General features: G+C 39.7%; 1 protein-coding gene across 10 annotated transcripts in view; it reads right to left on the bottom strand.

Annotated features, from left to right (window-relative positions):
* RBFOX1 (RNA binding fox-1 homolog 1) overlaps window positions 1–24,388 on the bottom strand; it is a 773,912-nt gene that overhangs the window by 497,287 nt on the left and 252,237 nt on the right. For all 10 annotated transcript variants that reach the window (XM_066330222.1, XM_066330221.1, XM_066330225.1 and 7 more), the window contains exon 3: window positions 6,918–6,965. In XM_066330222.1, coding sequence (XP_066186319.1) covers window positions 6,918–6,965 — 48 coding nt within the window. The remainder of the gene's footprint in view (window positions 1–6,917; window positions 6,966–24,388) is intronic.

The following is a 24,388-nucleotide window of genomic DNA, read 5'->3' as shown; positions in this document are numbered from 1 at the left end:
TCAATTAAGTGGTTTTGAAAGAACAGGCTTTTTTAGAGAAAAAGACACCCTGCCATCATTGCCGAAGAAATCAGTTCTGAAATAATGGAGTGAGGAAGTTTTGACCGAACTGCTCAACCAACTCAGGCAGCCATAAAAAGTCATCTATTGCCACAGACAAAAGATTCACCTGGCAAGAGATCCAATGCAACAGAAAAAGACAAACTGGAATCAATGAGGAATGAATTGGATTACTGGACAGAAGCATATTCTTGCACGTGTTCAAGCTACTGGGAAAGTAAGAAAGCCAGCAGGTATAAAAACCCCTTCCAAATGCCTGCTTCCCCTTTCCTGATCCAATCACAGCCACGCTGTTAATCAGGCTGGACTCCAGCCCGGATATTAATTTGGCAAACAAAACAATCGTCTGATTCAGTCTGTCCCCTTCAAATATGCTGCAAACAATCTGCCACTGCTGATCTTGCCATGCCTGTGCTCCTGGAATGCCAGCTGATCAATCTGGGCTGAGACAGGAGCAGAGAGCTGCACTCACACACAGATGTAGCCCAAGGCTTCCCCCAGCCATCAGCAGGGTGTAAATTGTCCTCTGCTGCTCGAGGAAGTGCTGGGATATGCACAGGGAAGGGAGGCAGCTCAAACAGTTATGGACTCCTTTTGACTAAAAATAAATAAATCCTGGATGTGAATTCATAGTGAGTATGGGCAAAAGGCTGCTGGCTCCTCACTGACCGCAGGAATCCTGTCCTGCTGCTGGGATTCCTTCCTGGAAACACTTGCAGCAGCTGGAGACTTCATCTGCATCTCCTGGGGTTTGGCTTTGGTTAGGGTTTTTTGTCTCTTCACTTACTAAATTTTCTCAACTCATAAATTTTCTGGCTTCTACCTTTCCTGTGTCTCTCTCCCATGAGTTATTTTTCAGTTATAATAATAATTTCAGTTAAAATCATAATAAAATAAACAGGTAATCAGCATGAAATCGGACGTCAGTTTTCCTTTGCCCTCTGATTCTTCCCCCCTGAATCTCAATATTTTAACTTTACATTTAGCCAAGTGTTAAAACCAACAGTTTCTGTCTCCTGCCCTCTCCCTTGTTCCCAAGTGAAACATAATTACTTGTATGCAATGCAAGTACAGTACATATGAGTATATGCCAAAGTAACTTGTGCATACATTTACTTCAGTGCTAATAAAATATTTTATTCATGCATATAAAAGAATGTTCTTTCTAGCTCAGTGAGCTTTTTAGGAGTTATTAGCAGGAATGTGTCATATACCTAATGAAATTTATTTCAAGGTAGAAGAGATTTTATTAAAAAAAAAAAGTAAAATATAGTCTGAGAACTAATTCCGCAGACAATCACAGAATTACAATTTCAAGATTTATCAAAATAGACTCAAAATGAAGATTTGAAAAAAAAAATCTCCCAATATAAATAGAATTTATTTGCAGCAGCAATCATGTTTATACATATTAATACAGGGCTAGGAGATGGGCTGGTTCAAGGTGGAACACGTTGGCAAAAAGATAAAAAAAGGGTTTTTTAGCACTCTGCCTTATTGCAGCACAGGAAATGCACTATCCATGTCCCTTCTGTGTATTCAGCATATGTAAAAGTCATGCAGCAGAACACGTTGACACTTCAGTGGGAGGTCAAATTATTGTTTTGGCACTTCTGTCACGCCTGTCACTTCAATTCCACTTTATCAAATTACAGATTGCTAGATAGAGTTGGATTAGGGGGAAAGACAGACACACACACACAGAGGAGCAACTGTCACCACTTCAGTTGTGAAATCCCATAATTGCATGTCAGTGACAGCGAGAACAAGAGAGCAGTAATAGGGCTGACATTATGAGCATTCAAATACCAGGAAACTTTGCAGCAAGACTTTGCACTCTGTCAAGCCACATGCCAGGAAATGGACTGGATTTCTGAGCAATCCCTCGCATTAGAATTGCCAATATTTATTAGGCTGACTAATGCGGTGTCTTAAGTTCCAGGGCAACTTTCAGCTCCCTGTTTTTTTTCCAGCTTTTATTTGAAAAGAACATAAAACTAAGACAAAGGAGAAAAGAATCCTTTGATTTAAAAACATCGGTGAAAGTAGTATAAATAACAATAAATATTGCCTAGACAATGGAGATTATGGGCTTGATCCAACTTTCTGAGTTTTAGGATCTCTGGAGTGCAACAGATCATGGTTACAAACAATTGTGAAACAATCTGCCACGAATCCCAAGTAACTTTTTAGGTAATAAACAAGCAAAGAACACACACCACACACACCTCTTAGATAACTTCACCCTTTTGTGGAAGTTGTGGCAACTTCCAGCTCTGCACTGAGGAGGCTCAAGAAACGTCACCTGAATCTGACTTACATGAGCTGAGCTGTCAGGGGAAACATCTGCTGTGCTTGACAGGAGGATGCTATTCCTGGAACAGCTCATTATTCCCCCTCTGGGTTACTCCCCCTGGCTCCTGAATTCTGTGGTCAACCCTCCCCACTTTGTGTGGTGCTGTCCTGTAAAGGTTCAGCAACACCAGGCACTGCTTGTGCCACAGGGAAACAGGCAGGAGGAGCAGGAGTCCTTTCTTCACCCTCTTACACACCAGAAGGGCCATTAACATCCAAAATTTCCTTAGATTCCTCTAAATCTGTACACCCAAATGAAGTTTAGACACTTCCCTACCAATCCATTGGAGTCTTTGATCTTCCCTCACAACAACAACAAATTTTTCTTTTAATGGGAGCAAAAATGCATCTCAATAAACTACACAATTATGCAGATTGCATGATGCCTTCACAAGGGTATAAAAATGACACTTATTCCTGTTCACTGCTAAAGAGCCCCTAAACAGCAGAAAAAGGGATTCCCATGAAAGAAAACAGTAGAATAACACATCCACATCTATGATGGTGCCTCAATGGTGCTTTTCACTATTTGATACCTTTACGAATTCCCCCCTAAAGCACTCTTAAGATCAGAGAAATTTGATAAATACTTTCTCCAAAAAAAAATATTCCCTGAAACTTCCAGGAAAAACTTTTTTATATGATCACCATGAATAAATTAAAAATCAAAACAAACCAAACTGCAAGAAGCTATTGAATAGACAAAGCAAAATGTATTTGTAATGCTTTTTCTCAGACACGCTTTATAACCTTACCTACACCTGCCCTTCACACTTCTACATATCTCCCCATATGTAACTCAACCCATCTAATCATAAGTGCTTTCCTCATAGGTGTTTTTAATTTGTTCGTAAAGTAATTTGAGATCCACTGACAGAAGGTACTAACAAAAAAAAAATAAATTATAAAATATTTTCCACAGCAGGCAGAGAAAAGCAAAGGCATTCCTGCCTACCCCATATCCCACAGCAGGGAATGGGGAGGAGGAAACATTCTGGCACTCCAGGGAACTTCTCCACCTCCCTGACCCCCAGCTTATTTCCCTGATTCACTGCCATCAACTCTGCAGCTCCCATAAACCCTCCTGCTCACAGCTCCAAAGTGGGACGTTTTCAAGTCAAGATGCATCTCAGAAATACTCTCCATGAGGCAGTTCCCTCTGCAGAAGGGAAAAAGCAGCAGGAAACCCCTGGTGACCTTGAGCCCCCAGCAGTGGTGCTGAGCTGCTGCTGCACAGGGATTTGCTGCAGAACAGGCAGGAGAATGCCACTGCACACTACAGCCAGCACAGCCCCAGCAGGGGCAGAATAAACCGGAGTCAAACAGCAGAATAAAACATTCCCAGCATAGTAAAAACGAGCTGAGACCAAGTTCTCCAGCACAGAAAGGTCGCTGTAAGTTAACTTCCAGTTTGCAGTGTCAGGTTTCCATTTCAGGCGGAAATGTCACACAAAGGATGTCAGAGGATGTAACTTGGTGTCAGTTTTGGGTTCACAGCATTGCCATGAATTAATCTGATGATATGACAATTGCAGAGTAAAGCAAAGTATGGCCTTTGAGATCTGAATATAGCACAAAGACAGAGCAGGACTGGGAGAAATCTTATTTATAGTTTCTTTTTATATTTTTGAAGATTACTGTTTGAGGCAAGCCCCATTTAAACATATTAAAAAAAAATAACTGTTCAGACCAAATAACAATATGAACTGAGACTGAATAAAAAACAAGGAAGATTTATAAAATATAATTTTATAAAAAACAAGGCAGGTTTTTCAGGCAATGGGGGATGATGCAGCTGTGCAAGGGCAACAACAACAGAAAGGAATTACACATTAAAAGTCTTCTTAGAGACAGACCATGGTTTTGTTATTTTAAATGGAAGGATTTCAGAGGAATCCATGTGCTCTCCCTCTTGGCAAAATGACCAATGTCCTTATTAACTGCCTTCCACCAGAACCATTTTGTTTGTGCCCAGCACACAGAGTTACACCAGAAAACATGAGTAAAACCTGAGCATCTGCCATCAGCCTTGCAACACCACATTCCAGGCTTTGGAATCACGACTCAAATTCCCAAACATCCCTTGGCTAGCAGATATCCATGTATTCTTACAAAAATAACACGTGGTATGTTTTTAACAGGTTTCTTCCCGTGACAATTTAAGGGTCACTTTTCTACACATGTTCCTTTGAGAAGCAAAGCCGAGGCATTTCTGTGATCCCAGTCATTAAACACCCAATATTGTGATGTTCAGAATGGTGGTAGGAGAGCAAAACAAGAAAGCTTTGGGTGAAAAAAAGCATTCACTATGTAGGACATGAGCTGTACATGCACTTAAGGGTCTTCTGCTGGGAAAGGTAAAGGCAATTTAGTAATTCATAATTATCCAGGCGAGAGAGAGCAGACTGTCACCTGGTATTCTCAAACCTGGGAGCTTTTAGCCTTGCAGAAAATAAATAAAAACCTTACATGGAAAGGTCAGTTGAAGACAATGGAAGGAGAGAGACAGATCACAGTGATGAAGTGGTTACAAAAATTAACTGCTATTTTGGAATTTACAGAATAATAGATTTCAAAATAATAAGTACAGTTATTAAATTTGAGTTTGCCTCCAGGCGATGCTTTAGTCGTGGTGACATTAATTTCTACTTCAGAAGTTATGGATTAGGGAACTTCAGAAAAAAAAGGAGCACAAGAAAAGGCACCTTGCAGGTTTGTATTTTGTGGTTAACTGGGAAAATTTCCCATTAATTACTAATGATATAGTTCATTAGTAGTATATTTCATTATGGAAGGGCAAATTATTAGATACTAATGATGCGTGCCCTAATTGCAGCAGTTTGTCTTGATTTCAAGTTGGAGGAAATAAAAATATTTACTTACAATGGTTCAGGTTTATGAATTACATTACATTCTTAATTGATGCTTTCAACAAACATGAAACAATGCATTAGTATTACCCAGGATTGATGGGTCTGTATTTGATGTTCACTGGTAACTCTCTAATTGGACTAGAAAGAACAACTGCCACCTAAAATTGGTGGAAACTTCAGTTTTGGGACCAAACACAGAGGAAAGATGAAGCAGATCATGCAACAACTGGTGTTTATCACATTCCTGCTCTTTCAAAGTGCTTCCACAAATCACCAAAAGGAAGGAGAAAAAAGATTGAGGGGTTTTTCCAGACAATCCTTCCTGCCATCTGCAGTCTCTGCATGTGAGAGCTGGATGTCCTGAGTCACTGCAGGTGGGAAAAACCCTCCAGGAGACCAGCCCAGCTCAGAGCAGTCACTTGGGGCCACAAGAGAAGGCATCAGACACACAGCTCCTGTCATTCCTCCTGAGGTACAAACCATGGCATCACAAACCATGAAAAAACCCCGCAGTGTCCTGGCAGCAGGCTGGTGCTCTGCTGGATAAAAGTTGCAATACAAGGACAAAGAAATACAACATTTAATAAATTGTTGTCCAAAAGCTTGTCAGGCTCCTGACACCTTTTTCCCACAATTCACATCACAGAAAGAACTCCTGGCTTGGGCAGTTTGAGTGGCTGCTGCCAACACTAAAAACAGTCAGAACTTGGGGATAAGAAGTGAGGTCCCAGGCTGGATTTTAGCACATGTTAAAGCCACATGAACCCAAATGGAAGCACGTGGAGAGTTTGATGGAAGGTGATGCTCAGAACCTGCAGCCTCAGTGGGACAGAGTGAGCATCAGCTGAAGTTAGAGACTTTAATAAATTACGTGTCATCTGCTCAACACTTCCACAAACTCAGTTACTATTCCACACAGAAATACCCTGCACAGATCTAGTAATCCAGATTTTCAAATTTCAATAGCAACAGGTTTTCAAACAAAACATGTTACTCTCTTTAAAACTGGATTGATATTTATTTCTGACAATTTAATTGTTTTTTTTAAGCTGAAGGCTTCTTTGTGAAGAATTTGTTTCTTGGTTAGCTTTTACCATGAGTAAGGTGAAGAACACAACTGAAAATGTATTTTGTATCTGGTTTATATTTGTCCACAGAAAATAAAACTGGAAACATTTGTTTTAATCAACCCTTTGAAAGAAAGAAAAAAAGGTTTCAAAGGTACTACTTATAAAGCAAGAAAAAACAGTCATCTCACTGTCTTACAAACATTTAACAGGCCAACTTTATCATGAAAGACACGCAATCACTGTTAATAATGTAAATTAAGAATAAAAAGTGCAACTGCCTTGTAAACTTATGCAGTATAAAGAGATTAAGACTATAATTCCCTTCTGAACAAGCAGTTATACAAATTTCTAATAAGTGTATTCAATAGACTAACACTGATTTGTCCCCATTGAAGTTAAAATACCACATGAACACATGCGCCTAGAAAGAGCCATAAAACAATTCCAAATTATTTAATTTTAAAAAAACCAACAAAACAAAACACAAACAGAGAACATCCCAGCTACCAGAGTTGCCTGAAAAAAATCACATAAAAAAATCACACAAAAAGCCACTTACTTTTCTGTCCTCAGTTTCTACACCAGAACTGCACTCTGCTTTAGTGTCCTGAAAGCACAAACAGAGAAGCCCATGTCACAAAGCACATTGACCAGCCCTGGGGGAGTAACTCAGGCTGAAGAACTGTTAGTTTTGTTCATAGAGTTATTTAATATACAGTGTCTAGTATTGTGCCTTTAGGTGAAGTTTATTAAACTTTACTATAGGCATGAATTTAATCACAGGACTAAAAGAACAACAGCAACAAAAAAAAAAAACCCTACTTATTTCAATATGGTGTAGCCAGCTCTCAGGGGAAAATATTTTTTTTAAATAATTTTATAGACATAAATATATGTATTTTTATATAAATTTTCTTTTTTGCTTCCACCTTGAGGAAAATCTATTTCTTGCTCATTATTTTTTTTAAATAAACAAGTGATGTAAGCTGAAGGAAATATAAAGGTAAGCAAAAGAGGAAAAATTACTCAACCTTCTGTCTGTTATCAAATGCTAACTAGGAGGATAAATATTTGTGTCTGAATCTCTGAACTGCAATGTTCAAGAACAGAAAAGCCTCCATTTATGATAAACGTGTGTGTGTGTGTGTGTGCACTTCCATGAGGATATTTGGGACATGTTTTCTTCAGGAGTGAAACAAAGGATCTCAAACCTAATGACACCCAACACACAGTCCTTTTATTCCTAAAGTATTTTCACTCATTGAACCTGTGGATTTTTGCGCTGAAGACACGCGGGGATAATGGTTATGACAACAATTCTACTCTGAAAGGCATTTATTGACTCACATTCACCCTTTTTACAGCAAGTCACTACTGGAAACTGAGCAAGCCAAATACAATTCAAGTCACTAAACTGTAGACAAGTGACCTGCTAATTTTCTTTTCAACTTTACTTTTCTAGTGAGGATATTTATGGAAACAAAATATTGCTTAACTATTGCAGCTTTAGAGATTTCTGTTGGGAAAAGACTAGCACATGGCTGAGGGACAATTTTTTTAAAAAGTACTTCTTCGACCTCTTGCCAAAGTTTTATCTACTCCAATCAGATCTCAGATTGTTGGTTAGTTACTTGCACATAAATTCCAACGCTGGTAGCAAATAGCAGCTCTTATTAAAAATTAAAAGAAATGTAAAATGAAGAATTTATGTTTCTTCAACAGCATGTCTATTCATCTTAAAGGAAGGACTGGTTTTACTTCAAAGCCAAAGACTTCCTACCTACAACTACAAGAGATTTTTAAAAATTAAATCGTTCAACCAAGTTAGATGAAACAAGGTTTTCTGGAAAAAAATACTTTAATTCACAGCAAATTATATTAAAGATGGTTTCATGAGGCATATCAAGTCGTGTCACTTCTTAAGCAGCAAAAACCCATTTGTTATTCTAGCCAATCTAATACATGAATCAGCACCCCTAATAGTCTTTATATTCCATCACTTCTCATGGGGAGGCAGATTGTACTTTGTGGAATATAACACTCAAAAATGTTCTTTGAAGTGTGCCTTCCTGGCAGCCAGACAGTGCCTCCCCACGTCTCCCATGTGGAGGAGAAGGAAATACTCCGTGCCTCAGGCTCCCATCCTGAGCTAGCCTCTTGGGGTATTTACATTTACTTCTTTTTGGGGAGGGAGTGAGGGAAGGGAAAAAAAAAGCTCAGCTCTTCTACAGCCTTTTCCCTCAGGAGAATAAATTCAAACTTCATTAGCACCGGTGATCTTCATGTCCTAGCTGTGCCCTAAGTCACCTTTTGGAAAGAATGTAATGTTCTTTAACATATTTATTGGTTAATCAAAAATGAATCATCTCTTTCCACATTACCAAGGACAAGAGTGGCTCTGTCTCACACACTGACCTAAATTAACTGAAAGCAGAATAAAGTAGCTCCTCTCAGACTGCAGCCATGGCTATTACAGCCTCTCAGCATGATGAATATGCCTGAAGACCTGACAGCACTCTGATCCCTCCTGCTGCCCCTGGAACAGTTCAGTTTGTTATTTCCCCACTGTCCTTTCCCATTAAAGGCAATTTCTAAGAAGCCCGAGTTCATGAGCATTCATTCCTCAATGAGAAATGCAGGTTTTACCTGGGTGAGGCAAAGCCCATCCTGCTCCCAGCCCAGCTGACCTCCCTGGCAGTGTGGAGCAGCCAGGAAAGGACACAAGGGGACACAGCCCGTTTGGGCCAGCCCAGCTGAGCCTCTGCTGCTCCAGCAGGACTTAACAAGATAACCAGCCTCCCCTGGAGCTGGGACCTGCCTGCAGCTGACACCAGCCCCGGGAAAAGAGCCAGGCTGAACTGCAAATTACAGCTTTTCTATCCCCTGTGCTACCCCTGAACACCAGACAAGCATTTCATCCCTTAGCGTTTGGTTATCTGCCTAAAGATATAGAAAATGAATCTTTAAAAATTAACCACTGCATCTTTAGCAATGGAAACCACATCTCCATGGGCTCAATCTCACCGCAAGAATGTGTTATCCTTGAAATTGTGTACAGTCAGATTCAGCTGAAGAAGTACCTAGCTGTGTGTCTTCAAGACTACACACCTGGATTCAGACTTCTGCACAAGGGCAAGATAAACACCAATTAATTTTCTGAAGCAATTAGTGTTGTGATTCTTTAAACCAGTGAAGCTATTGACCTTAAATCAAATCTATGTTTAAATATAAATATTTGAGTATATGTCTACATCCTAGATATACTTCTTTTAAAGAAAAAATGTACACAGACCCTAAGCTTTAAAAATCATCAAAATGAATCATCTGTCAATCTCAGAGCAAGAAGGGAAGAAATGAAAATGTTCTTCTCTGGGAGACATCTGTGCCACTTTCTCTAAGTGCATAATGACAAAGTGCTGTCACTTCATATGTGTATTGCAAATTTCCCAGTTCTGGGAATTATTTGAGGTGGAGAAGCACCATTGCTGTAAAGCAACTGTAAAATCCTAGAGATCTGAACAATGTATCAGGCATTCTCTTTAATGTTGTTACATCACAAAACAAAAAAACCCAAAAACAGTAAAAGCCCAGAAAATGTCTTTCTTCTGAAAAATTATTTTAAGCAAATTATGTAATGATAGAATTCTTCACAGGATGTTTCATGGGAAGGATAGAATTCAATCTCACCCACTTCAGTTTTAAACCAACACAATTCCTTTTTTCCCTAGGTATCACTGCAAAACAGTAGTAATATAATTACTAATACAATTACTAGTATATAGAAATTAGTAATATAACTACTAATAATACTATTACAAAGATATGAAGAGCTCTGTTTTATATAAATTGCCTTTTTGGTCTGTTTTGTTTGGTGGCAGCAACAGGGAAACAAAGCAAGGTTTTCTGCAGAACATTGGGAGCAATGCAGGACAAACACAAGTTTAAGGGCTGGGATTTTTCAAGTTTAACACACTGGGCCCTTGAGGAACAAATCTACCACCTTCATCAACAGTAGCACAATAAAAATGTTACTGAACAGAGGGAAGTAAAAGTTCTAGAAAGAAAAAGTAATTACTGGTAGTAGCATGGCCCTGCAGGAGATTTTGGCTGTAGGATGCAGAAGAAACCTGCATCTACTTTATTTTCCATAGTTCCTTTTGATTGTTTGAATTTTTGATTGTTTGAAAATTTTTTTCTTGCCTTTTGATTGTTTGAATTTTTGTAGTCGAGATTCTCTACTCAGCTTTATGTAAATATGTAGAAATATCTACTTTGTTCACATATTTCCCCCCTGGGAGGAGTCTTGTGATTGATGGTGATGTTCACCTACGAGGTCAAAGAGGTGTCAACCCAATCTTTGGCCTTTTGATAAAGTGTATATATATGGAGTCAGGGAAATTAAAAAAGAGCTTTCCTGTTTGACCTCCTGCTGCCTGCCTCGTCCTTTATGTCCCTAACAGCGACAGTTCCTGTAATTCTACATTTAATTTCACCCCTTGAATTGCAAGCAGGACCAGTGAAATCACTACCCTGAGTGATAGCTGCTAACAGCCCCACACCCTGAATGGCCCCGGGCATTATCACACATTGCCCTGTGCTCCCTCCCTGCCATCCATCCATCCATCCATCCATCCCTCCATCCATCCATCCCTCCATCCATCCATCCCTCCATCCATCCATCCCTCCATCCATCCCAGCCCTGCTCCCATCCCCTGCTGCCCTGCCAGACCAGCACAGACCTCCAGCAACCACCCAAAACTACCACAAGACTTCAGGAACTTCAGAAAAGTGCACTGGATTTCCACGTTTTCTCTCCTCCGGGGCACATGAGGCGCTGTGAAAGGCAATCTGAATTTCTTATCGCACACTGCGCTCCCACAGCCCAGGGGAGGAAGGAACAATTCTGGAATTCCAGCTGGGATCAGGCTTCCCCTGCTCGGTTTCTTCTGTAATATCAAGGATGAGCAGTAGGTGGAAGCAAATAACCTTGTAAAAAAAATGCTGTTCAGCCTCCCGTGAAAGATAAACCCATTGCTGGTCAGGTGTTCTACACGTGTCCTTGGCACCCCAACAAGTGCCAGCAAATAATAGGGTTTTTCTCACAATACTGCCTTCCAGTTTCGTGAAACAGCCAGTAGATTAGAGATAAAAGGAGGTTTGCATCTTTTTTTTTTTTTTTTTAGGTTTGAAATTTGTACAGCTGAAATGGACTCAAATGACTAAAGCTTTTATAAAGGTAACACGATCTTAAAAAAAATAAAAATATATAGACAAAATATATATATTAAATCAAAAGCTACGCAGTCAAATTCTAGGTTATTGATTTTTTCTGGATATTTTTATTGACTGTTAAATATCTCAAAGCCCTGACTTATTAAGGAAAATATTTAATGTGTTTCTCTATCCATTGGCCATTATGTTTCATTATTGCTGCTAACAAACAGGCTGCCAGCAGAAGAATTCATTTGAATTTCATATTAGTTCTATTTCATCCATCCCAGGGAACAAATTAACCACACTGTAATACTTACTGAAGAAGAAAATAAATGAAAAATGAAACCTCAGAATGTGACATTCAAGTCTTCACTAGGTTTGTCCCCGGCAACTCAGGCAGAAGCCTCATCAAATTAACAAACCAATTCAAGGATTTGAATGGCTTCAACACTTGCAATGTCAAAGATGTAGGAGAGGAGCTTTATTTTGAAAGAAATAGCTTCCTCTCTATTTACTAACGTTTGTGGACCAAGAGGTTTGTGTCTACAAGCTCAAACCAGGAGCAAACTGCACCTATTTCTGATGCCTCAGGGCAGCCTTGGGGCAGTCTGAGTAGAGCCAAAAGGAAACAACCCATCTGATCACAGACTGAAAATCAAACTTTGCCAGATTTTAGGAGCTTTCTTGTCTTGTTTCTAGATAAAAGCAGACTGGGAGAGGAAGGTTGGCAAGACACTTGGAAACTGAACTGGCAAATTTTATAATAAAAAAAAAAAAAATGAAATTACAGCTTATAAAAATACTGCTGTATTTTTAATAGAGATTTGAAAGGCCTGGTGTGTGTGTGTGCCCTCCCACACAGCCACCCACCACCCTGCTGCGCCACTGAACACCCAGCTCTGCTTCCTTCTGCTCCCTTTGCTCGTGCTCATTTACACTTCTCAAGGCTAGCAAGAGTTAAAACTCGGGGGTTTATGCCCCCCCAAGGATAGCTTTGACTTTTTTCTCTTGTTTGAGGGACCAGGTACAGCTGCTGCTGGAGCTTTATGGACTGGAGTGTATAAAACCTTCACACTCCTCTTTCTTTCCCTTCTCTCACCTTCAGGAGTTTCTTGTCCTTTCCCTAATGCTCTCCAAACACTCAGAGATGCACAGACACGTCTCTGCACAGCACAGAGCCCTCGTGCCTCACACTCCCCTGTCTCTCCAAACACAGGTTTCATTAGCCCAGGGATGCAAAGGTACCTGAGTGCAAACCCTCCACCCTTCTCCTCAGATAGCTCAAAACCCAAACTAAGCAGCATTTTTGGCAGCATTTTCACAAGATACAGACATAACTTCAATATGTGAATCAGTATCCAGCTGTAAATATTTGCTTTTGAAGCCTAGATCAGGTAAAGGCTTAAATTTGGGCTAGGAAATATTTAAATATTTCATTTTCAAAGCTGGCAACTGACATTTGGTGAAGTTGTGAGTTTGCCAGTACCAAAACACTTAAGATTCCTAAATGCAAATGACCTACAGGTCAAATCTGAAATTCCTTTTCTCTATGTCCCTCTACTTTCAAGGCTGAAAATACACAGGAACTTCCAGAACTTTAAATTTTTACAGATTTAAACTGTTCAAATGGGATTTTTTCAACTAAATTTCATTTAACAAATAAAGTTGCCTTAGGTGTCAAGTAGAACCAACCTCCACATAAGTAGTCCTATGTTTGAAACCACAGAAATCTAAGTGGTCAATAGACATTCCTGATAAATTCAAGGAGTTGTTGAGAAAGCTGCTATGTGATTTCAGCAGGGCCACGCAGTGTGGAATCTGGGTAAGGTGACAACTGGCAACATGTACCCAGAGTACAGATACAACTTTTAGAGAAAGAACCTAATTTGACAGTTGATTGTTTTCAAATTAACAACACAACACAATTCCTGAAGGAATCTATCTTTTTTTTCAGTCAGGTTTCCTAAAGGAAACAAGCATATAAAATTGCTTCATACCTCAGACACCTAAAAACATTCAGAATATTGGATTCAATACTTAGAATTTAGAAATTAAGTTTAGCCATATTTGACAGGGAAGTGATTGGAAGCTCAAAGATATTCCTGTATTTTTTCATAAATCAGTGCCTGAGGAAAAGACAGAACTTGCAAAGCCATTCCCTACTGCAGCTGATAAAAGACCCCAAAGAGAGGTGAGGATGCTGAGAGGAGGAGAATTCACTTTGTGAAGATACTGAAGTGGCTGCCAGAAGGAGCCTGTGTTTACTGAGAAGGGACTGTGTGGGCACAGGGTATAAATCAATAATAAAACTCTTTCGCTAAAGTCCAATTTTCACAAAATAAGTTCCTTCAAGACTGAAGAGGATTTTGGTTGAACTTTTAAATGGAGTTCAGTCATTTTGGCTTCTGTAGTGATAAAAAGCATAAATTTTAAATCAAATAGCGATTTTTCAGGCTTACAGAGTGCCAGGACAGGAATTGTTTAATGACAGCAAATGCGTGATGACTGCAGAAGTGCCCTGGAAAATTAGGGCTCTGTAAAAATCCATTTTCTTTTTGATATTACACTACACTTCTGACTATCACAAAAAGTCGAGTTTTATGCTTTTAATATGTTTTCACAAAATATGGCTGTTTCTGTGCAGCAAAGCAGTCACATTTCCAATAAGCTGGCTATGTATTTACTAGGCTTTCTTGAGGAAAAAAGTGAAGCAGAATTTCATGTTGGACTCAAGACTTCCCTTAATAAACAGCCCACGAACTTTCTCACTTCAGCCTCGCTGAGGGGGAGTGAGTGGGGCTCTGCTGCCTACTGGGGTGAACCCACAGCCATCAGAAACTTCAAATGTTTCAGTTCCTGCCTATTCTCAAAAGTCACGAGGAGTCAGGGCACAAATTCTTGGTGCTTCATGCGCTGGGAATGATTTCAGCTTCCCGGCCCAGCGCTGTGTCACTCCACCCATGAGAATGCAGAACCAAAGGCATGAGTGAACACTGCACCCAAAGGACTCTTCTCACCATGAACAAGCTCCACAGGAGCTCTGATGATGACAGCTATTGCTTCAGCATCCAGCAGAAATAAAGAATTGGACTGCAGGCTCAGGCAGCAAGTTGGTATAATTCAGCTCTGAGGAGTTTCCTTATCGACCAACAGTCAGACTTTTTTTTTGTTCTTGTTGGCAAGGAGAGAGTGACTGAGGTGCCATTTCTTCTTCCATGCCCAGGGTAGGGAAAACAAGCTCAGTTTGCTTTGAAACACTTGCCAAGCTGAGTTCTCAGGAAGGCAGCAGAACCCTTTGCTTCCCCAAACACCTCCAGAAGCACACCGCTCAGAGACCCTGGTCACATCAGAGCCCGTGTTCTGGGAACTCGATACTTTTTGAGCCTGAGCTCTTCCCAAGGGAAACTTTTCAACAGTTTTTCTTTTTCCCAAAACAACCTTGTGTGGATAATCTTCCTTTCCCATGACAACAGGAGTTGTTTGCTATTTCTGTTACACAGCCAATGGCAGAGGTGTCAGCCCTATGGACCAATAATGTGCCTTTAGCACACAGTGTTATAAAAGGGCTGGATGAATTGTAAATAAAACCTTCTGATTTCTGCTGCCTCCTGACTGGAGCCAAGCATCTTTATTTCGTGTCCTATGGCGACAGTGTGCCACACCCACTGCCCTGGCACAGAGCAGAGCTCACCTGCCAAGGAAACCCAATGTCACTGGCACAGACAGGTTCCTGCTCCCAAATTCTCAGCCCTCAGCATCCCCAGCACGTGCCCTGCTCCCAGGGCTGCAGCTCACAGCTGGGCTTCCACTGAAGTGTCCCAGCACCACATCCATGGGCTGCTGGAGTCACACACGGTGCATTGTTCCTCCTGCACCTTTCCTTGGCTGTTTCCCCCCAGACAGATGCTTTGCCTTGTAGAGCAGCACTAAAGTGATGAGCAAAGGATCACTGAACACAAACAGCCCTGGAAAAAACACAAACCAAACCAACCAACAAACCATACTCTGTCCCAGAGCTGGTCAAGAGGTCAAGAGATGTAAAAAAACAAACCTAAACCAAACCAATTTTCCTCCATCAAACAAACCATAAAAGCGCACAACCCCTTCACTCCCCTAAACCCCTTTCTTCACTTGTGCCCACAGATTCTGTAGTTTTTATGTTTAGATCCATGTGCACTGAGGAATTAGCCTTCTTTTTAAATCAGGAATATTGATTCCTTAGTTGTAGTAAATACTGTTAAATATCTAATAAACCAATGCAATATTTTTTTAATTGGGGTGCAGATAATAAATATCTCTGTGTGGTACTGTACAATATGTGAGGACATTTCAGCATATAACTGAAAAATAACAGTTCCTGCATTTTCTTTATAACTGATGTCACTGTACATTCAGACTGGCAAATGTTTTTCCCCCATAGGTGTGTATAAAAAATGAATGCAAAAATGAGCTATGGCACATGGGAGAGAGAGGTGCCAGGTAATCTTAAAGCAGCATAACAAGAGGTAAATAAACAGATTTGGATCAATCAAAAAGTTAGGAAAACCAGTTTCTTTCTCCTTTTCTTAAACTAATAGAGAAATGGAAGGAAAATCTAGCTATCAAAACACATTTTTAAAAGTTTTTTTTAATCTTTATAAAAAAACCTCATCCATTCTGTTTCAGAAACTCCTCATCTTTTTTGGCCTCTGAAACGTCCCGTGGCAATCCCACAGTTTAATTACATATAATATTGAAAAACACACCCTTTTGTTCGGTTTGAATTTGTCCATCAACAGTTGATTAGATGTCAACAGGTCTTTTCACCAGTGAAAAAGTGAACAGCTAGAGCAGTATTTAAAATGCATCAGAGACGTCTCTCAAATATTAGAATTCCCACTGACATACTTCTCTCAATCTTAAGGAAAATCCTTCATCTCTTCCCTGTAACCTTCAACTATTTGACACTTGATAAAATGTGAATGTTCCAGTTTAATTAATGAAGCAGGTGATTTGTTGATCCAGGAAAAAGAGATTCCCATATTTATTTCAAAATTCAATTTAAAAGATTATCTCACCGAATCTGATACCATTAAAAAAAAAAAATCTGCACAAAATGAAGCTTTTCATATTAAGAAATGCCAACTCAGCAGGCCAAAAGAATCTGAGGGATAAATTTACATCAGAGATGTGATCACCTCCACCTCCTGCCCCCACATTACATTTTCTGTCTGTTCTTTCTACGTTATGGGCTAAAATACACAAGTGTGTGTTTTTGATAAAGTTTTTCTTCCAGTTCAATCGAGTCACTCAAGCATGAATACTGCATGGTACCTAAGCTGCACAATTTAAAACAAAGTAAAATAGTGACAGTAGATCAATTTCAAAGGTAAAAATCTGATTACATAAAGCCCACTTTTTGACAGAGCACAAATGGCACTGGTCCTGAGCTCAGAACATTGCTTGGATGAATTATTTTCAGCCCATGGTAAGCACAACTGCAGACATTTCCCTTAAACTAGAAATCTGTTAGAATCACATTGGAGCAGAAAAATGCATTTCTCCTTCTTTCTCTATAAACCAGGTTAATACACTTTTATTTGATCTGGTAAATTTTCTAAATTACTTTTGGCAAGACCAATTCAGAATTTATGATCCTAATAGACTGAAAAATTTTCCTTAAAGATGAACACGAACCCTAAACCTTAAAGCGAAAAAAAAAATCCGCAAAACTTCTTCATGAAACCTGAATTTTAGCAGCTTCCGCTCTCAATCCTACTATAATTTAACCCAAGATGGGACAAGAGAACACAGGCTGACAGGTGATATATGCTTCCTATTTTGCTGTTCAAATAACCATTAACAATAACTGCAATAGAGCACGTGAATGATAACGACCAGACACTCACTGAACTGGAAAATCCAATATTCTTTACCAAGGTGAAAGGGGGGTAGGAGTGGATCTATTAAAATAATTGTGCCTCAACTAATATCTAATATGTCAGCTCAGTAAACAGTGTGCCCATAAAGTGGTTACTTATTTCTTATCAATTGTAAGGATTTTACTGGGGTGGTGCTGGTAGCAGTAGTAGTAATAATGATAACAGTGATTAAAAATAATTTATTAGAAATGAGTTGACAGAATGACTGTTATAATGTACACAGGCTGAAACTTTTCTATCAAGGATACTGTACTCTCTAAATTTTTTTTTAAATCCCTGCCCTCAAAAAAAACCCCAAAAAACCCATGCAAAAAAAACCAAAAACCCATAAACACAAAAAACAAACAAACAAAAAAAAAAAGGCAAAAAAAGAGACCAGGAAAAACAAAACAAAACCAAATACAAACCAAAACTAATTGCAACCTGAGTCTAAGGAGTTTTCTTAGCTGGATTCCTGCCATTTAACCAGCTTCAGATTTCATTTATACAAGTACATCAAATTACAAACTCTCCCAACAACTGCCCATAAACTTTGCATTTCTTCTTGCTCTTCAAGGCAAATTTCAGGGGTGCAATCTCCAGTAAAACTGAAATGATAATGGGAGTTGCATCTCAGATGGTGCCACCACTGTGTCCCAACAGGAAATGGCAGGTCCCTGGCAGTGCTGGGTTATTTTATCACTGATTTCAGTGCTCTATTTTATCACTGATTTCAGTGCTGGGTTATTTTATCACTGATTTCAGTGCTTTATTTTATCACTGATTTCAGTGCTGACCCAAAACCCAAGGAATTAATTAAAGCATTTCATACATGTGGCACAATAAGGTCCAGATTCCTTGCTACAGTAAAGCCAAATGTTTCAATTTCCTCCCCATAAGCAAACAACGGTATTTTTAAAAGCATATTTTAACTCACTGTTATAAAGGAGAGTGATATTTTTTATATCTTTATAACTTTAATATATTTTTATATCTTTCAGAGTGATATTTTATATCTTTCAGAACAGCACTAAGGCACTGAGGTATGGCCATGCATCTACCAAGTGAAAACACAACTAATATATCCTCTGGAAGAGGATATAGACACTACATTCTATACACTCTTCTAAAACAAAAAGAAAAATACTGTTATGTTTTATCCTAGCTGAACAGAAATAAAAGAATTACAGTAATATCTTCCACTGTAACAAAGGGGCTGTTCTGTAAAACATGGATCCTTAAACACAAATGTAATTAACTGCTTTTCAGCACTCACTGAAGCCTGAAAAGATCCTAAAATCCCTTTAAATGGCTGGAATGAAACATATTTTCATCAAAATTGAAAATATTAAATGAATTTATACGGTAATTTGTTGGAAATTCTGATTTTTTAGAAGGATTACAGGTGCATTAGCACAAAATTAAGAAAAGAGGCTTTTCAAAAGTCTTCCTTTCCATTTTGTGTTTCAACATGACAGTTTTGTATATAAAGCCTGTCCTTAAAACAGCTGACTCACAGAAACTGTCTCTTCCACAATCCATTATCTGATAAAAGAAATGCCATAAATGCAAAAGTAAAAATAGCATCAGCAAGTCATTAGGGTGAGCAATGTTCACTGAAGGAATCCTGATAAAGACAGGTATTTCCCTTTGGAGTTCCTGGAATGATGCGGAGTTGAAGTCATAACTGGTAAAAATTGCCTCAAGACTGATCAATAATAAAGAACTTCAAAGTAAATTAATCTGAGATCTGGTACCAGTTTTGTTTTCTTGTTTCTGGAGCTTTAAACTCCCACCAAATATAAAGTATTCCTTTCTGCCACTAGTTAATTTTTCACTGCTTAAACTGATTAACCATGCAATTTCATCATTCCTTATAACAAGCTCTAAAACTGTGGCTAACTTGACAACAAAAATGTTGGAAATCATCCTTTTACACTGGAATCCCTTTTACTGAGCCTAATGATAACAATGATGCAGTCAGAGAAATTCATTCCATAAAGTCACGTGATGACAATCAAAGGATAATATTGAGTTAATCACATCAGACAGTTGCCAACAATTGACACGTTTTTTGTCACTCATGAGACTGGAAAAATCCATTTCTTGACGGGGTCTAATGACTCAGTAAAACCAACGTGAAGCTGATGTTCAGGAGATCTAAAGAAACTTCAGAAAAGCAGACCCAGGACAGGATCTGGCAGCAGCTGAGCACTGAGGCTCTGCCCCACTAAATATTGTCTCTTCTGGCCTCTCCACAATGCAAACATTTCATTGGAACTAATGAATAAAGGTTCAAAAACCCCAGGCAGCCCATATGAGAACTGTCAGAGGCTCTGGAGGAGCACAACCAAGCAGAGTGATCTCCTCCTGTCCTCTGACCTCCTGCAATGCTGAAGGAGCACAACAACAACAAGAGAGCACTTGCAGAATCAATCCCCAAATGTGCACCTCTTCTGAGGTCCCCAGCTAACTGTACTTGACAGAATTCCCATCTGGCATCCTCAAAAGCAAAAAAACCAGAATTCTCATTTGCCATTCATGGCAAATATTTTATCAGCCCCTGTCTGCTGTTCCCTGTCAGGAATTTGAAGTGCAAGGGGAGCTCCACAAGAGTGGAGAGGAAGCTTCTGATCAGCAGGTTGATTTCTTTACATGAGAAACTAGTTAAGATCATGAATCATTTCTTAGAGTCTTAAATTTGACTAGGGAATTGTAATGGGTAATTCATACTCAATTCTGTAAAGGTGTGAGAACTTATAATATATAGAATATGTAAACCAAATATTTAAATAACAATACAGGGTAGAAGGAGGAATGTAGAGCACTAAGAATGATGATGATAGCTGCCTGTATTTCATCTCAACAGAGGCAGGAGCTCTGATATCCTGAATATGGAGCACTCAGGGTTTGTGAGTGTGGGCCAAAAGCACAGCACTGAACAACAACACAGCAGGTTTCTGTAACCCAGGACCCAGAAGCACCTTTCCCAGTCTAACTTCTGATTGCTCCAAGTCCACCAAGTTCATTCCACAGAGCTGAACTTGCAGAAAAAGCAATCAAAAATCTGAGTCAGGATTTCTGACAGCTGAAAACAAACCACTGAAAAACTGTGTTTGTGTCTGTGAAATCCCCAAATAATCAAAAGGCATCAGTGCAAAAGCTCAGAGAGACACTAAACAACCTGAACTCTGGAAGTGCCACAGGGCTTTGGGATGAGGTTTCCATGCCCACGTCCCCACAGGAATTTCAGCCACCATCATTTCACCCTGGGTCTGAATTCTGTACTCTACAAAGCAGAGTTCTGGTTCTGAGCACCTTGTTTCTATGCACATTATTTTCTGACCAGAAAAAGACCATAAGGTTTTACAACAAGATGAAATAACCATTCTTCATTCCAAAAATAATAATCACAATGACTACTCAAGTCATCTTCCTTTGTCACGGCATCCAGACAATTTTGCCTCTTTGTGGATGCTTCAAACTTTTGGAAAAGATAAAAGCCTACATATATTAACTTTCTTTTACTCTCATTTCTGATTTAGATGCCTAAAAAAAGAGATTGCAATCCATGCTTGTAGACACTGAACATTACAGTGATGAAAAATTATTTACTCAGTGTGTTAGTAAATCACTGAGTACAATTTCTGTAGGCTCTTTTATTTTATTCACAAGTCAGTTGCAAGCTGATTAATGATCACAGAAAACACACTGAATAAAAAGCCATGGATGTGACATAAATATAAATGTTTCAAGGAAAAAGAAACTTGGAAAATTGCAATCCACAACACTAAAAATGAGTCTTTTTTTAAATCTACTTTAGAATAGGTCATATGTTTACACCCTCCACTGAAATTCTGGCAACCACAACACTGTGATGACACCTTAGTTAACTGCTGTTACACTTACACAAATACACTCTTCAAAACAGAAAATTATTCATTTGAAACAAGGAAAAATACATCCAACTCCACATCCAGCAACACCAGCTCGGTTCAAGCCCAGAGAGAGCAAGAAGACTTGAATACAAGTTATTCAGAAAATGGTGTTTTGGCTGATTGAGAAAACTGGCATTTGAAAACTGAGGCCACTGCAAGGTGCTGGTGCTGCTCACCCACGGGAGGAGAGGGCCCAGGGGGCACACAGCCCTTGATCTGGGCTCCAGGCAGGAAATCAAATGTGTGTGCAGCCAATATTAGAGCCATAACAGCGCCGTTTGAAAGCTGTTTTCTAATGCACTAAAGAAAAAGGAGGGGAAAGCAAGCTAGCCTGGTTTGTGTTTGGACAGGGAAATTGTCAGTTGAGAGAAGGAGATAACAGAAAGCCCTGTAGAGAATTGTATAAACTGGGATCCCTACAAGCTTAAGATAGGCTGGGGGAGATGGGAAAACAGCTCTGCTGGCTGAGAGTGATAACCTAAAACCAGAGCTGTGCCCATATTCTTCAAAAGAAGTCCTTTTAATAAGAAAGCAATCCCAGCAGTGCTATTCCTTTCATCTCTACCTGCTGTCATGGTGCACTAACCATGGAACAGCAGTCACTCCAAGGCCATGCTCCAAAGGCTTACATTGCAAATCTCACCCTGAACAACCACAAAGACAAACAAAAGGAAGGAAATGAACTCACCAAATTCATTCATAATAATTAAAAAAAGGACCCTTTCTTGGCTTAGTGAAGCTTCTCCACAGTCCGTGCTTTATCCTATGAGATAAAGTTCTTTTATGGTTCTTTTTTACGCTCTTTTTTAACCCTGCCTGGTCACTGGGTGAGAGGCAGAGCTGACAGCAGAGCCAGACCTGCATTCCCTGGGGGAGAGTAAAACGGGCACAAACTCCAGCAGCACACACTCCCAAGTGTGCAAATCCCAGCTGGAGCAAAACAAAACCTCAGATGTTTAAATACCTGAGCTGTGGGGCTCCAGGAATCCTGGAGGTCCCTCAGCTAAAAAAGAAACTGCACCCAGAGGTCTGCTTGTTCAATAATGCTGCAAGGCTGCAGCTTTAGGCAACTGATGGCACAGCAAGGAAATAGAATTGACCAACTCTCCTGAGAAATTCTACAGAAACTCGCACATATTGCAAAGGTTTCAGTGTAACTGCTGAGAAGGATGAGTTATAATCCCACTGAGTGGTTCCAAGGAGCTGGAAAAAGGTGACAAGGACACGCCAGGAGCTGTGAGTTTAACCTGCAGGGTGAGAGGCACCACAGCTCTCCAGCAGCACAGAAGCCCAGAGAACACCTCTGTGGTACTACAGAGCAAATACAACAGAGCACTGGGAGGAATTCAGTGCAGCGGGGAACTCTCCAGCTGCTTTGGAGCTCTCTCAGAAATGCAGAGAATTGCTCCTGAACACTGCAGATGTGCACATCAGCAAAATCCTTATCTCCATCAGCCCTGATGCTCTGCTCTGCCCGGAGGGGACAAGGCTCCCCCTTCTTCTGCAGCTTCTCTGGGGGCAGAGATTTTGCTGAAACCCCTTCCCCAGGCAGGACAGGCTCCCCAGGCACTAAAAGGTGATGATAACCCAGTACCTAACACAAGCCAGCACACGGTGCCTGCTGCAGCTGGGGCTTGCTCCAAGCCAGAGGAACTCGGGGTAAATCATCCAGAGGACAAACAAGGCAGCCAGAAAATAACTTACAGCAGCTTGGAGACCAAAATCACCCTTTACACGTGGAAAACAGTCAAACGGCAGAGAACGAAATTAGCTGTAATTTGAAATATTATGTGAATAACACCCCTAAGGTCTTTTATTTCAAGAAGAAACATTTCAGAAGATTTTAGTGTGCCCGTTTTCAACAAACCTCAGTGTGATGCAATAAAAAGGCTCAGTGAAAGGTAGGAATTCAGTGCACACTGAGCACCCACCAGAGTGTTTGAATTTGGGAATATATGGCCACAACAAGGCAGAGCAAAGGAATGCTTCCAGCAAACAGCTCTGTTTCCTAAGTGTCACTGTTTCTTTTTTATTTTAATTATGCATTAATATTTTGCAGCAAAACCAACAGCTGCTTCTGATTACTCTCAGGAGAAGCAGCTTCCTAAAATTAATGATACTTAAACCCAAAAGACATAACTGTTCCATTAATATAACTTGTGCCTGAAGTCATTAATATTTCAAGTGCAAGCACAGAATCCTGAGATAAGAACACAGAACCGGAGTGGAAATTGATGTGTCACGCACTCTAAAAAATAATAATGGTAGATTTGTAGAGCAATGAAACTACAGAGGAACCACTATGAAAAACTGGCTGTTTACCTACTCTTGTGTTCATAATTCCTGTGACTCACCTCAGCCCCAAACACACAGGGAAAAGCCGTGTTCATTGTACCTGGCTGATCTCTCCCTCTGCTCAGCCAGAAATGAGCTGATGCTGAGCATCCTCCTGCTGCTACACCTGGGAATTCAGAGCAGCAGCTTTCTCTCAGGAATATTTTCCAGCTATAGATACAACTGCATGAGGAAAAATTATCTTGAAAGGTACTTGGAGATAAGCATTGAGAGAGATGAAAAGAAGTTGTCCTCAGCGATGAGGCTGGGTGGAGCACATGAGGAGAAAAAAAAAAAAGACAAGCATTTCTCTTACTGTCTGGAGAACAAAGAGGTTTTGAAATACAATTGAAAATTTTCAGAGAATTGAAAAGAAATCATTCACTTGATATTTAAGTTCAGGTGAAGAATATTTCAATTCTAAAAGAAGAATATTTCAATCTTCATCAGTGAAAATGAATTAAACCCTCATATATTCATCAAGTCATTGCTCAACTTTCACAGCTAAAATAATTTGAGAAGTTTGTTTATTATCCTAAACAGCATAATTAAGATATGGCCTTATTTAAACAGTCAAGAACAATTCACATTTTATGAATTATTTTCTGATTCAAAGAGTAAATAAATTCACCACATAAAAGAAT

This window comes from Sylvia atricapilla, chromosome 15 (assembly GCF_009819655.1).
Source record: "Sylvia atricapilla isolate bSylAtr1 chromosome 15, bSylAtr1.pri, whole genome shotgun sequence".
NCBI lineage: Eukaryota > Metazoa > Chordata > Aves > Passeriformes > Sylviidae > Sylvia > Sylvia atricapilla.
The sequence above is the reverse complement of the archived record's forward strand: the minus strand, read 5'-3'. Positions and strand labels throughout refer to the sequence as shown.